A 13,702-nucleotide genomic window follows, 5' to 3' on the forward strand; every position below is an offset into this window, starting at 1 on the left:
CCTCCTACTGCAGACTGGGAGACATATCTGATACTGCCTGATTTTGGAATGGAGTTGACCCACCGACTACCTGTAATTATCTCCTGTTCAGTTGAGTTGAAGTGAGCACTTATAAACAAATTGTGCCCTCTTCCTGCACACACACTTGTCTTGCCCTCCTCCTGCAACTGGTGTCAGTCCAAAAGTCTGATGGTAGAGTTGAGGTAAGACACACCAATGGCGTATATTCTTTGCACTTCTCCCAAAGCTGGTGTCGTTTCAAGAGTCTGATGGTAGAGTTGGGATTAACAGGCACTAATGATTCCTGTGCCCTTCTCCTGCAGTCGGTCCACTAAGTCTGAAAATGGAGTTGAGGTGAACACTAGGTATGGTCTGAATGTGCTCCAACCTTGCTACACATATTGGCTCTCGGATCTTTTGTGTGGAAGTTCTCAGACAGCCATGTTCTTATTCTGCCCATACCCATGACACATGGCTTGTTTGCCTCTTCCTCCCTTCTAATCTGGGTGATGCAGTCTCCTATGGGTATGCTCCCATGGAGTCCCTGCCATGAGGTGTCACACTCCATGGGTTTCCTTTAGGTTCCTTCTGAAGGGAGCTCATCTAGTTAACTTTTGCACCAGTCCCTCCACCACATCAATGTGGGATTCTAGCTTTCTGTGTGAAGAGGTGTGTATTGCCTCAAAAATTAACATTTTCCTTATATGATAATGTATTTGCAATAGATACCCACCTCTTCACACCCTTCCTCCCCACTTTTGGTGCAACTTAGTATTCTATGACAGACTTCATCCTTTTTTTTTGAAAGGCAGGAGAGGAAATTCACTGTGGCAATTGCTGCTGTATTTTTCAAAATGGCTGTGGTGTCCTGAGAAAATCATTAAATTCCACAGCCACGATGGTCACCCTTCGGTATCCCTTTGGTTGTCATGCCCTCATGATCTAAATTTGTATTGTATACTGCAGTAAAGGGAAAAACCATTGGGGATCACAAACACAGGACTTAAAACCTGTGGAAACTACCTTGTTATGAATAGTATATTGCATAAAATGCATGTAGTGCAGGGAGTGAAGTTTTTGCTCTGATCAGCAGTAAAACATTTGTGAGTTTGTTGAGTCATACCATACTGCAAACTCTTAGTAGTAGCAAACAATTAAAATCGGGGCTCAAACAACAAACCCACAGAACTTATACAAAGATTCACAGCGACAGCAGTACACGATGATCAAAGTCAAGTATATAGAAATGCTGGTCAGCGTGAAGTGTGCAACTGAAAATACTCCTTGCATTAAACATGCTGAAAAAGGAACAAGTTAAGAGAGAGAATGCTGGGAAAATTATTTCTGTGCCAGAAATTAGAACATTTTTTTCCTCAGTAAATATGTAGATTACATCCTGATTTTTTAGAAAGTGAAGGGAAATAGGATATGTAAATAATTTGACTCTATAAATTTAATGTATAAACCCACCAAAGGCTTAGGCCTACTACATTAGCTAGTTATGGTTAACGTTATTGAATTACAAGTAGCGAGTTATGCAATGCAGTATGTGATGATGTGTGATTTATAGGTTATGAAATTGTGCTATACTGTGTTTAGTTTACTGTTTATTGACACTAGCCTACATTAGAAATTATGCAAAAAAATACTAGTAGTAGCATTGTTTGGAAATAGAATGTTGACCTAATGTCATGGCAATGCGTCTTTTTATCTATCTGTCTGTCCATTAATATTTTCAAAGGACTTCTGTTTGGAGACCTTATAACTGATTTTTGTTGGTCAAGTAGTCATATATGTTTGGGTTGAATTTTGTTGGTATAAATTAGGCCTTTAAACTTCTCTTCCTCCCAAGGATTTTATCTGATCATTCTCAAAGTTAGTTAAAGTAATAAATGGATAGAGGGGCATAAAAGTTGTATACAATTCTTAGGTCAAAGGTCATTTGGAGTCATGAGGGAACAAAAGCTAGAAATCTTATAAATAACTTTTTCTCTTTTTGTGAAAGTCTGATACATATCAGAGTTGGATAAATTAGTAAGTGGATAGAGATGCCTAAAAATTTGTTCATGATTTGTCCTGGAAATCTTTAAAATGCTTCTCCTCCCAGGGATTTTGTTTCATCCTTCTTAAAGATAGACAAATTAATGAGTGGAGAGAGGTGCCTAAAAGTTGTATACAATTTTCAGGTCAAACATCATTTGGAGTCAGGAGGGTGAAAAGCGAGGAATCTTATTAAGGTCATAGGACATTTTAGATCAGCATTTACCTCTTTTTTAATTTTAAAGGTGTTGTACTGTTACTTCATAAGTCTTATTGGTTAAAGTTAATACTTACCTACCCGAAAAAAATAATCTGGAAGAATAGGCCCGCTTCCCAAGCTCCCAATGAAAAAATTAACACCATATTTACTAAACTAATTGGGAAACTCATTTCTATTCCATTAACATTAATGTGTGCTGTGGCCTTCATGCCTTCCAGTGATTTTTTTTTTGCCTTGGTGCTTTTGAAAGTGAGAGCAAATCCAAGGCCAAATGGCTTTGTCATAAAAATTTTGAATTTCCTTGCATGGGTTGAGGGCTTTTGCTGCATAATAATGTCATCATGCAGTAGTGCAAATCATGATAAATCCTGTGAGTTTAGGTGAGATTTGGTTGCATGCAAATCTTTAAGACATACACATGGGGAAGATAGCATGGAAGTGAGTTTCTATCAGAAATACATATTCAGGTAAGGAAATTGTTAATTTTCCAATTTTATTACTGTATGAGTAAGCTGTTGTCATTTAGTTGGTTTTTAATCATATAGCATAATACACATTTGTCCCACATATGCTAAAACTAATGCCCTCACAGTGGTTGCCTTTCTTCAAGTTGTCTGCTTTAGCCCTGTCCCAGTATGTTTTCTCTAAGTACTAAGTTTTCTCCAAGATTTTTGGTTGTTTGTAATTGTTTATTGTGAGCTTGTGATAGAAAAGCCCAAGTTGGCTATGATTGTCCATCATTTCTGTAAGGTAGTCTTGGTTACAGTCTTGTGATTGTTTTTTTCCACTTTCATCTGTTATTCACTGTCCTTGAAAAGACTTGAATTTTGTTCTTGGTCAAATGTATGATTCCTAGTCTTGTGTACATTAACATACTAGTTTTCTTAGAAGTAATTCTACTGTACATTTTAAAGTACATACACAAATCTGTATGTTGTTGTACTCAAGAATCATGTGGTTGCTGCAGAAAATGAAAGGAGGCTAAAGATAGTGACAACTCAGTTGATAGATAATCAAAATTAGAATTAGAAGAGGGCTTGAAGGCAAGGTAGATTCAAATTTGAGCTACGTCTTACTGTCAGCAAGTCTGGTAGTGAATATACAGTACTCTGATTGGTATTCAGTTTCTCTCTTGACAACAAGAAGTTTGCATGAAGTAGAGGGGTACTTAAATACTGTGGATTTCACTAACTCTACTATATGGAAAAGAACTAGCTCTTTGTATTATAAATGTAAACGTAAATATTTAACTGATGTATTGTTTCAGATTGTTAACAAATTCCAAGTGCAAAGTATGTTGAAAGTTTAAAATTCTGAGATTTGTATTTTTACGTGTTTTGGAAAATGCTTCAACTTTTTGTATAAATATTTTATTACCAGTTGTAAATGATAACAAATCTAACTAATTGTTTATGCTCTTGATATTCTCACATCAAAATGAAACTGAAACAGAGTTAGCTTCTGCATCCATGTTTTGTTGAAATTCACTGCATATCATCTTCTGAACTTGGACTTTCAAATGTCTCATTTATTTCACATACACTTGAATTGTTTTGAACTTAAATTGATTAGAAGTAAATCAAACATTTTGAGAGAAAAATAGTCTTTCAATAGCACATCTAAATTTTATTTTGTATTAAGGTATTTTATAACATACTAAACAGGCTTATGCCATATATGAAGGTGATTCAGGCATAGGAATGTAACAATAGTTCCTTGAAACTTGCATCTTAGAATGAATGAATTATTTATTATTTCAAAATCCAATAAACTGGCAGAGCTGATGTTCACTGAAAAATCCTTTGTATCTTTATAATTATATGACTTATAAAATGAACAGTAGAGTGGAAAATTGTTTTTTGAGATACTGAACTCTTTCAATAAATCTGTCAAAGTTATAGGTTTATATAATATTTTATATGTAATTTTAGACATTTTGGTACTTTATAGATACACAGCTACATTTCTTTTGTTAGTTTTGTACCATATGTAAGACAATAATAAAGGCTGGCTCCCAAATGCAAAGGACTACCTCAGTTAAACAATAGTTTTGTCAGTCTTATCTTTTGATTGTCTACACATAGTCACATTTTACTTCATTTATGATGGAGACATGTTTTAATTTTTAAAGAAAATTTTTATTTTGTTATAAAAACCATGATTAATTTTTATTTTTCGTGTGACAGGTTTAACGTTTCCAAATATTGACTTTGGAAACATTCACATACCACCTGTGGGACAAAATCAAAGAACACTAGGTAATGTTCAAACATTTTATTCTGTGATTAGATTTTAACATTTTACTGAAAAGTATTGTAAATAAAGTAGAAAACCATGTGTAAATAAATAATCTTTCTTTAAACGAATTTGTTAAAAATGCCCTGTGGTAATTATTGTAATTATGAACTAATTGAACAACAAATTTAAATTCATTTTTAGGCTCAGTTGATATTAGCATTTTACATGTTTCTCCATAGGAATAACTGAATGATAAATTTTTCTATTAGCATGGGGTCTTAAGTAGTAATAGAAATAACTACGTAATGATCCTTTTTATTGGTTTGGTCAGTACTAAGCATTAACAGAAATAACTAGGTAAAAATTCTTCCTGTTGGTGTGGCAGGTCTTAAGCAATGACAGAAATAACTAGGTAATATTTATGAGGTTGTTGAGTCCATTTTAACTCACCATATAGTAACCTAAATTAATTTAGGTGTGTTAATAATATTATGGCATCTTGCATAATTTATTATTCAATATTATACAGCAGACCAGCTATTTAATGATTATATTACAGATTTATTTGCACCAAAAGTAAAGTTGAAAATAGAATCTGTGACATAGAGGTCTAATGCAATCAATGCTGACTTGTGCTGTCCTGATGAGCTTTTAATAGATGAAACTGCAGTCCGTAGCAGAGGACACAACAAATTAAAGAATGCATTAGGTCTGTACATCACAGATTCTATTTTTAATTTTGCCTTTAGTGAAAAGAAAATAAATCTTCAATATAATCATGAACTAGGTAAAAATTCTTCCTGTTGGTTTGACAAGTCCTAAGCAATGACAGAAATAACTAGGTAATAATTCTTCCTGTTGGTGTGGCAGGTCTTAAGCATTAACAGCATTAACTAGGATAAAAATTATTCCTGTTGGTGTGGCAGGTCTTAAGCAATGACAGAAATAACTAGGTAAAAATTATTCCTGTTGGTGTGGCAGGTCTTAAGCAATAACTAGGATAAAAATTCTTCCTGTTGGTTTGATAGGTACTAATTAATCAATTGTAAATGAAATAACAACAAACTGTGAATAATGTTTCTTTGACAACCATGATAAAAGTGTCATACGATCAGATTCTGACTATGAGTTGTGTTAAAGAAAAATATTTTTAATGGAATTTTTTAAGGAACCAGTAAAAATAATTTTTGAGCCTACTCTAAATAATGACAAAAATAGCTAGGTAATAATTCTTCTTGTTGCTGTAGAGTTGGGTAATTAGTGGAACTAGCTAACTGATTAATCATTAGACTCATTACTGAGTTACATTCTAATCATTAGACTCATTACTGAGTTACATTCTAATCATTAGACTCATTACTGAGTTACATTCTAATCATTAGACTCATTACTGAGTTACATTCTAATCATTAGACTCATTATTGAGTTACATTCTAATCATTTATTCTCATATGAAGTTAAACTTCTTATTTTTAGTTTGTTTTGGGATTTTTTAAGACATTATCAGAGTACTGTTCTTTAACTATTATAAACATCTTCAGATACAACAATTTAGGATTAAGTTACTCAATGTAGTATGAAACGTGTAACAAGTAACACGTGTAACATGTGATCAATACATTCTGTAGATATTTCCCTATATATTTTCACAGGACTATTAAAACTGATGAGTATTTGTTGATGAAAATAAATATTATTTCATGGTTGAGCTGTTTGAGATTGTTAAGAGAATTGATAGTGTTGATGCATCATTTTTTTCATATTTAACTCTTTTGTTACTCACTTAGTGGATTAACACTGATCTTGTGACCATCAAACTTTCCATACTATACCTTTTAACATATTTTATGTATCTTCATGAAATTTTTCAAGCTTTTAGTAAATAGTACAAATCTTTTGTAGGCAAAGTGATTTTCAATTTAAGGTGAAAAATACTTTTCTTCATTTGAAAATTATCAAATTTCATTTGTGTAATGTCTAAAACCTCATAAATAATTATCAAAAGTTTTTTTCACTAAAACTTTATATTTTATCTGTGATTTTCTCTACCCTATCTCTATATGTATTCGGTCAAATTGACTGAACTCATAACCACTACAAGCAAAAAATGTGAAATAAGTGAGTAGTACTGTTCTATTCTTTTTACTGTTGACTATGAAATTCCAAAGTACGTCTCCTGAGAGTTTCTACTTCAAACGTTTTAATTTATGTTTCCTTTGTTTATTTTACTGTTAGCAGCTGAAGTAGAAACCTGCTGAGCATAAAGCAATGAATCACTGCTTCTGTTAGTAGACTGTTTATGTGACACTGTAGTACCAAATAAATACTTGTAGCACAATTATTACTAGAACTTTCACACAGAGTTTATCATAATCTTGGTTCCAAGAACACATTGGGAGAGGATTTATCATCTTGTTTACAATATAGTGGTTGCAACAACAATTGTTTAAAGTAACAAAGTGCCAGCAAATGTTTATGATATGGCCTTGTGCAAAGTCCAGGCCAATCCAATAAACTTAGTAGGTTCTTGGATGTTAATTATCTTCCCAGGATGATTGGAATTTAGAGGTATAGGTCTACAAGGTGTATAAGAGCTTATGAACATGTGTATATATTAAATACTTAATTTTTAGTTATTTCTCTTAAAAAATAGAAAAATAATTCAAAGAAATATATAAAAAGACAATGATTTCTACTACTTACAATGTTATGAGATTGATTTGTACTTGTGCTTTATGCTTGCAAAGCCTTGTTGTCTTGTTTATGTTTTCAAGTAGAAGGGGGAGATGCATTAATTTTTGTAGATTTCAAAGATGCCTTTTACAAAACCAAAAAATTATTATACTGGTACACATAAAACCACTATAATTTATCTGTCTTTTTAACTAATCTATATGTGTGTTAAAAATATATCTTGTCTCTATTCAGAGCAACGGCTTAATCAACAGACTTCCCCAATTTTCAGAGAAATTATAAGTTTCCCCTTCAAGCCAATTACAAATTACTGTCAGATTTTTGTAGCTTGGAACGATCTCTTTCTATTGGTTATAAACATGTACTGAAGAGAAGTAGGTGTGAATACACGAGAAATTTCTATAGGATCGAATAAAGGCTGGGCTACCATCATAGGTTTGCAAAACATGTTGATATATCTTAACAAATCAAAAAGATGGGTGGTTCTTAATTTATATTCGAGCTTGTAAATGTCTGAAGTTTGAGTTTCTAATTTGTTAACCATTGTATGATAGGCATAATAAAATATAAACTGAGTAATAAGACAAGAAGACATGCCATATGACACCCAAAAAAGTATACTTGGCATTTTTTTAATACTTTCTTTTTAATTAAAGCATATATGATATTCTGATATGGTATATTACTTCCTCTCATATAAATATCTATTCTCGTTCAGTGCTGCCCTTAATATGCAAAATTTTTTTTGCATGCCACAAGCCTTCAGCTCCAATGTACCCTATGATCAATGTGGTTCAACTGCACTTCGCATGCAAATATTTCATCATGCGACAACCCTCCACCAATAGGAGTGTGACACACTTTCCTGATGTATGTGACTCCCTCTATTTGATTCTACCGAACTGTCACTTCTCGTTTGGCATTGCTATCCTCAAGAGGTTTTTTTGTTTGTGCTCTCTTCCTGTGTTTTTTCTTTGATATTTCATACAATGGGGAGATATTTTCTATCTTTTTCATCGAAGCTTATTTTTCCACTTTGAAAATATTATTATTTACTTCCAGCACAATTACCTAGGCTTCAGGTGGTGGTACTCGACTGAGAAATTGTCAGCTTTAATACATTGGTAGATTGATCATTATATGAGCTGACCTTTGTTGGGCCTCAAGTTTGGTGACACACACATTTGAGTCCACCATCTTTGGACAGATAAGCTGTTATATTGTTTTAGTTTTTTGAATATTTTTATGTTAATATTATTATTTGTAGTTCTTTAGTTTAAGTAACATACATTTAATTAGACTTGTACCTTCTTCTTGTAAAGTTAGTGTTTTTAATTAATGTTTAATGACACCTTTTTGTACTACAATGTTAGTTTAGGCTTAACATATGTTTTTGTAATTTTAGGGTTACTTGCCATTGCTCTCACTGGTAAATTGTAAATTTGTTTCTTCAACTAAATTTTTATGTCAATATACACTTACTTTAATTTTACAATATAATGACTTTTTCATTTTCATAATTAATTATATTTTATACTTCTTACAATTAATTTTGTTTTTGAGGACTCTGGGTCCGGAGTCTGCCCAACCTTCTCCCACTATTGCTTGCCTTCCTCCTTGAACTGACAAACTCATTCGGGATGATGTCTATTTTAACAATTTTTCTCTACCTGATTATGAATTGGCCTTACTAGGCTTCTACTGTGGAGTCTGCTAGGCCTACCTCAGCCCTTTTTATACGTTTCACAGTTATTCAGATATTATATTTTGGTTCATGTTGGGCCTTTTTTGTCTGTCATTTGAGAGATGATGCTGGCATGCCTTACCCTCATGGGCTTTGGTTCATTTTGCCTTAGCTTACCATCAGCCAGATTTTTTTGTGTGTGTTTTCTTGCTTCTCTGCACTTCAAATTTCTGTTGCCTGTATGGTTTGCAGAATTTGTTAATCCTATCCCTTTCTCGCTAGCCAAGTTCTCCAACCTTCTTCTTTCCTATTTCCTCTCCTACTGGTATTGACTGCCATACACCTCTTTTCCTGAGGCTTTCCACCTTTTCTTTGGGATTTTTCATGAGATACCTTCCTTCTTCTTAACTCTGAGTTGGGGCAATTGCCATCTTTGCCACTTTCCCTACACACATGCTTTTTTGCTTTTAAAATCTTCTAGGGTGGGACACTGTATTGTACCAAGTTTATTTCCCTTCCACTTCTAATTAGGACTTACGGATTGCTCATTTCCTCCACCAGTCTGTTTTTTTTGTTTTGTTTTTTAGGATTTTACTCCTGTGACTTTGGCATAATATGGGGTATCTGTATTGCTAAATTCAGTTTTTTCTTTTTGGTTGCTTCTTTGTCTCTTTGGCCATTACATTCTTTATTCATGTTCCATGTCAGGCAGTTTCCCGTCATTTACCTCTCCTAACTCTATAAGATTTCCTTCATTAGTCATATATTCTTGATGAAGTTTGGAGTTCTGTGATTGATCTGTCCCACCTCAATCACTTCTTGATTCTTTCCCTTTTTTTTCCTATATTGTTTTTTTTATTACACTGTGGTGGGCCTTTCCTCCAGGACTGATGATACCCGTGGTCAACATTCCTATTTTATCCCTCGTGCTGTCATAAGTTTATTCAATGTGGGGTCGGCTACTCGTTTTGTGCCTTGCCCTTTGAGCTTGTTTCAGATCTATATGTGTTTGTCTCTTATTCCTTGTCCATTTGGCTTAGCGGACGATGCATTCAGACAAGATTGGGACCTGTTTATAACTTTTTTTATCATCCCATTCATCATCTTCCCCGGGTGAGTTTGTTCATCCTTTCCTCTCTGTGTTAGGTCTTTCTGATTGCTCCTTCATGGCCGACATACTGGTTTTCTAAGCTGCTTCAGCTCGATCTGTCTTTTTTTGTTCTGGATTGATTTTTTCTACCCACCACTTTGGTGGCTTGTGCAGCATTTTCTTCTTTTTCTTATTTTTCATATACTTTCATCTCTCACCTTTAATCCCTAGGGGATCCAGATGACCTTCTATGTTCTGAACCTGCTCTGGGTTGCTTAATTGTCTTCAATACTTCTTTCCTCTTCGTGCTGTTTTATTCACTGGTGCCACTCCTCTGTTTGTGACTTCTTCCTTCCTCCCTTACCCTTTGGATTTGGCTTTTGATTCGATTGACCTTTTCTTCCTTATCTCCTTTTTCCTCATAATCAATTCTTGGTGTCTTCACTCTGACTAGGCACCTTCCCTTTTACATGCATCTCACTCTCATCATACGTTGGAATTACTTCTTCTGTCAAGCACTGAGACTACGCCTCATATGTTTATCTCCCATTTTATTATCTACTCTCCCTTTTCCAATTTTTTGTTTCGACTTTGTGAGTTATGCACTCAAAGTTTCAGATTATCATAACTACCACTGATGTTGCTGCTATGGTGGATTTTCCATTCATATTTGCAGGGGCAATAACACTTGTTAACCGTGGGCATGACAGCTATGTTCTGTCATGAATTGTGCCATTTTTGGCAACATTCTGTATAACCTGTGAAGTAGCCTGTCATACCAGTGCCTAGGTGTGTCTGTATGGGTGGATGTGACTTAAGGCAGTTTGTTTTTACCCTCCTGAATATTCTTTTCTGTCATGTGTCATTTTAGGGGGTCTTACCTATGTTTCCTTCACCCTTTGTAGCCATTGTTTCTGCATTTATGTCAATTTTTGTGTTTGTCTCCTATTTCCTTGGATTTTACCCATGCCTTCTTTGGGGATTAATCTTTGAGTCTTCTTTGGTTTTTCCTTCTTACCCAGGTAATGGGGCTCATGCTCATTATTTTGAGGTACTCTTGTGTTAGGAAGTCGGTATGCTTTGTCCCCTGTTTATGTTGGCCTATCATGTTTTTGCTTTTCTCGTTCCTCCTACTAATAATTCACCTAGCATGTTTTGCAGTTTTTCTTTCAATGTGGGGGTTCAGACCCTGATCCTTCAGTTTTGTTTCCCTACATCGGAACATTCATGTTAATTTATTATGTTATCCATTATTACCTGTGCTTTATCCTCCCTCCATCTTTTGGCTTGGGTGATTCTGTATTTTCATTATATTATTTTTCTGTTGGTCATAGTCATATCCAAGTCTCCATAACTCCATTTCCTTTTATCCGCCCTGTTATGTCACAATCCACTTTATTTCACCCTCAGTGAGATCCGATTTCTTCCAAGCATCAGTCAAAGGTGGCTCGGGTCTTCCTTCTGCAGGGTCTCTTCTGTGTCAGATAAATGTCTCCATATTCCTACTTTCCTAGCATCCAGACATTGTTATTCATTTTGTTCTTCACAGGGGTGTGTGTTTTCAGTTTAGGATGATTTTCTTTGGCCTTGCGTCAGATTCCTTTATTGTTCAGCCAAGTAGTCTAGACCTTTGGTCGTCTGCTTCCTTCTCTGAGTTTAATGTACACGTTTTCAGGGACATCTGAATGCTTAGCTTTCTCACTGGCTATATCTGCTCTCCATACTCAGTTTCTTCTTTGGGAAACTGCCTGTGTGGCTTGGCCATCATGGTGGTGATTTCATTCACCACATCTGGTCAATTTCTTGGTGTGTTTTTTATCTCAGCTCCCAATTCTTGGTTGGGACCAACCTTCTCCCCTTTGGTTTAGGTCTCTGGTAGGTCCTTTAGGTGGCTTCTCATTTTCTCTTTTTCCTTATTGAATGTGCAGTTCTCTCTGGTTGTAGACATGGGCTTCTCTTGTAGCCCTTGTTCCTCTTGGTTGCACCAACATGTATCATCATCTGTGAGTATTTGGATCACCAGATGCTGTCTTGTTTGAGTTCCTTTGGATGCTCCTCTTACCCATTCCCCTCACTAACAGTCTGTATTTTCTGTTGGTTGGATAGGGCTTTAATTGCTGCTGGGGTTCCTCTTTCTTCTTCTTATTTATATTGTAACTTTTTTTGGTTGCTTCTTTTTCCATTTGGGGAGCATCTCTTGACACTTGGGAGGTTTGGAGGTGGGGGACTTCTTTTTTGACTCTGTTCTCCATATCACTCTTAACACTTCCTTCTCTTTGTGAGAATGTACTTTCCTTCCTACTGGCTCTTTGGGACAAGGTGTTGTTGTTACACTCTGATAATTATATGCTAGGGTACAACATCACCATGCATGGGGCCATCTGACCACGTGTCCTTTGTTTTTGAGCTTTATATCTCCTGTATTTTGCACCTACTGTCATTATATTGATTTGTGGGTATGTCGTCATTGGAAAGCTATGAATCTCGTCACGGATTGGTTATCTTATCCTGACAGGATTCTCCTGATGGGGTAGTCTTTGGATCCTTTAGTTTTTTCAGATGTGTGCAATTTGGGGTGTCCCTGTTTTGGATGTTTTAGCATCTCCTCTCAATGCACACCTCACCTGGTTTTGATCTCTTGTTCCTCATTCCTTGGTGGGTGCAGTGGATACTTTCTGTTGGTATTGGACTCCCCCTGTACATGTCTGCCAATTCATCTTTTTTTCCTCATGTCTTCTCAATAGTTTAGTTGAGTTTGACTGGTGACACCATCTTGGCTGACTCTCACTGGGTTTCCATTTCTGTAATGGCTTCTGGTGTTGCCTCCCCTTTCATCTGCCTTTGTCTGCCACACTCTGGCATGTGACATCCATCCATTCTGTCTTCACACATGGATTTTAACTTGTCCCTCGCTCGAAGGTTGGGTCTTTCCAAGCATATTACTTCTTTGGTTTTCCCATCCAGTTCATTCTTCCTTTTTTGATGGTTTCCCTGGGGTAGATGATATACATCATTGTGTTGATCTATACATCTAGGTTATTGTTCTTTCATTATTCACATTCCTCATGCCATCCTTTTCACTTGGTCTTCTAACAGGAACTTGTTTCCCATGTTGCAGGCTTTCAGACAGTTGTTGTCTTCCATTTTCAGTTTACCAATTTTGCTTCTGTGTTATATTCTCGTTTCCTGGTTATGTTATTTTATGCCTTCTCCATTGCTCGTATTCCCCGCTTGGCTTCTCTCCAGGATTTTGAACCTCAGTGTTGTCCTTCATGCTTTTTTATAATCCTCCATTTTAGCCATTTGTGTCACATTTGTTATTTTATTTTATTTGTTGTCCTTGTTCCTCATCTTGTTGACCTCTGGTCACCATTTTTATGATATGTTTTGTAATCAGGTTTCACTATGTTTGTTCCTTAGTTCCTGTCCTTTCCTTTGGGCTCTTGATTTTGGCTGCTCTGGAAATTAATTTTGTTTTCACTCCTCTTTCTACTCTCATCTTTAAGACCATTCTACTCCTGTCTGATTCCTTGGATTTCTAACACATGCACTTTTCTTCAGTAGTTTCCAGGTCAGTTTGTTTCTTCATTGGAATCCTACCCTTTTCTGTGATTCCCCCTCCTCTACCCATACTAATTGGATTTGCGAGTCCCTTTACCTGGCATATTCTTCAATTTCTCTAGATCAGTGGTCAGCAACCTTTTTTGATCGCGGCTCAATTATTTTTAGTTGTTGA

At 35.4% G+C, this 13,702-nt stretch overlaps 1 protein-coding gene across 1 annotated transcript in view; it reads left to right on the forward strand.

The window, feature by feature from the left end:
- The window catches only part of LOC106471835 (protein DDI1 homolog 2-like), a gene marked incomplete at its 3' end in the record, with an annotated part of 78,981 nt that overhangs the window by 27,540 nt on the left and 37,739 nt on the right, over positions 1 to 13,702 (forward strand). Inside the window, exon 3 of the mRNA XM_013932455.2 lies at positions 4,447 to 4,518. Within this exon, the coding sequence (XP_013787909.2) occupies positions 4,447 to 4,518 (72 nt within the window). The remainder of the gene's footprint in view (positions 1 to 4,446; positions 4,519 to 13,702) is intronic.

The sequence above is a fragment of the Limulus polyphemus genome, unplaced genomic scaffold (assembly GCF_000517525.1).
Source record: "Limulus polyphemus unplaced genomic scaffold, Limulus_polyphemus-2.1.2 Scaffold4893, whole genome shotgun sequence".
In the NCBI taxonomy this organism is placed as follows: Eukaryota; Metazoa; Arthropoda; class Merostomata; order Xiphosura; family Limulidae; genus Limulus; species Limulus polyphemus.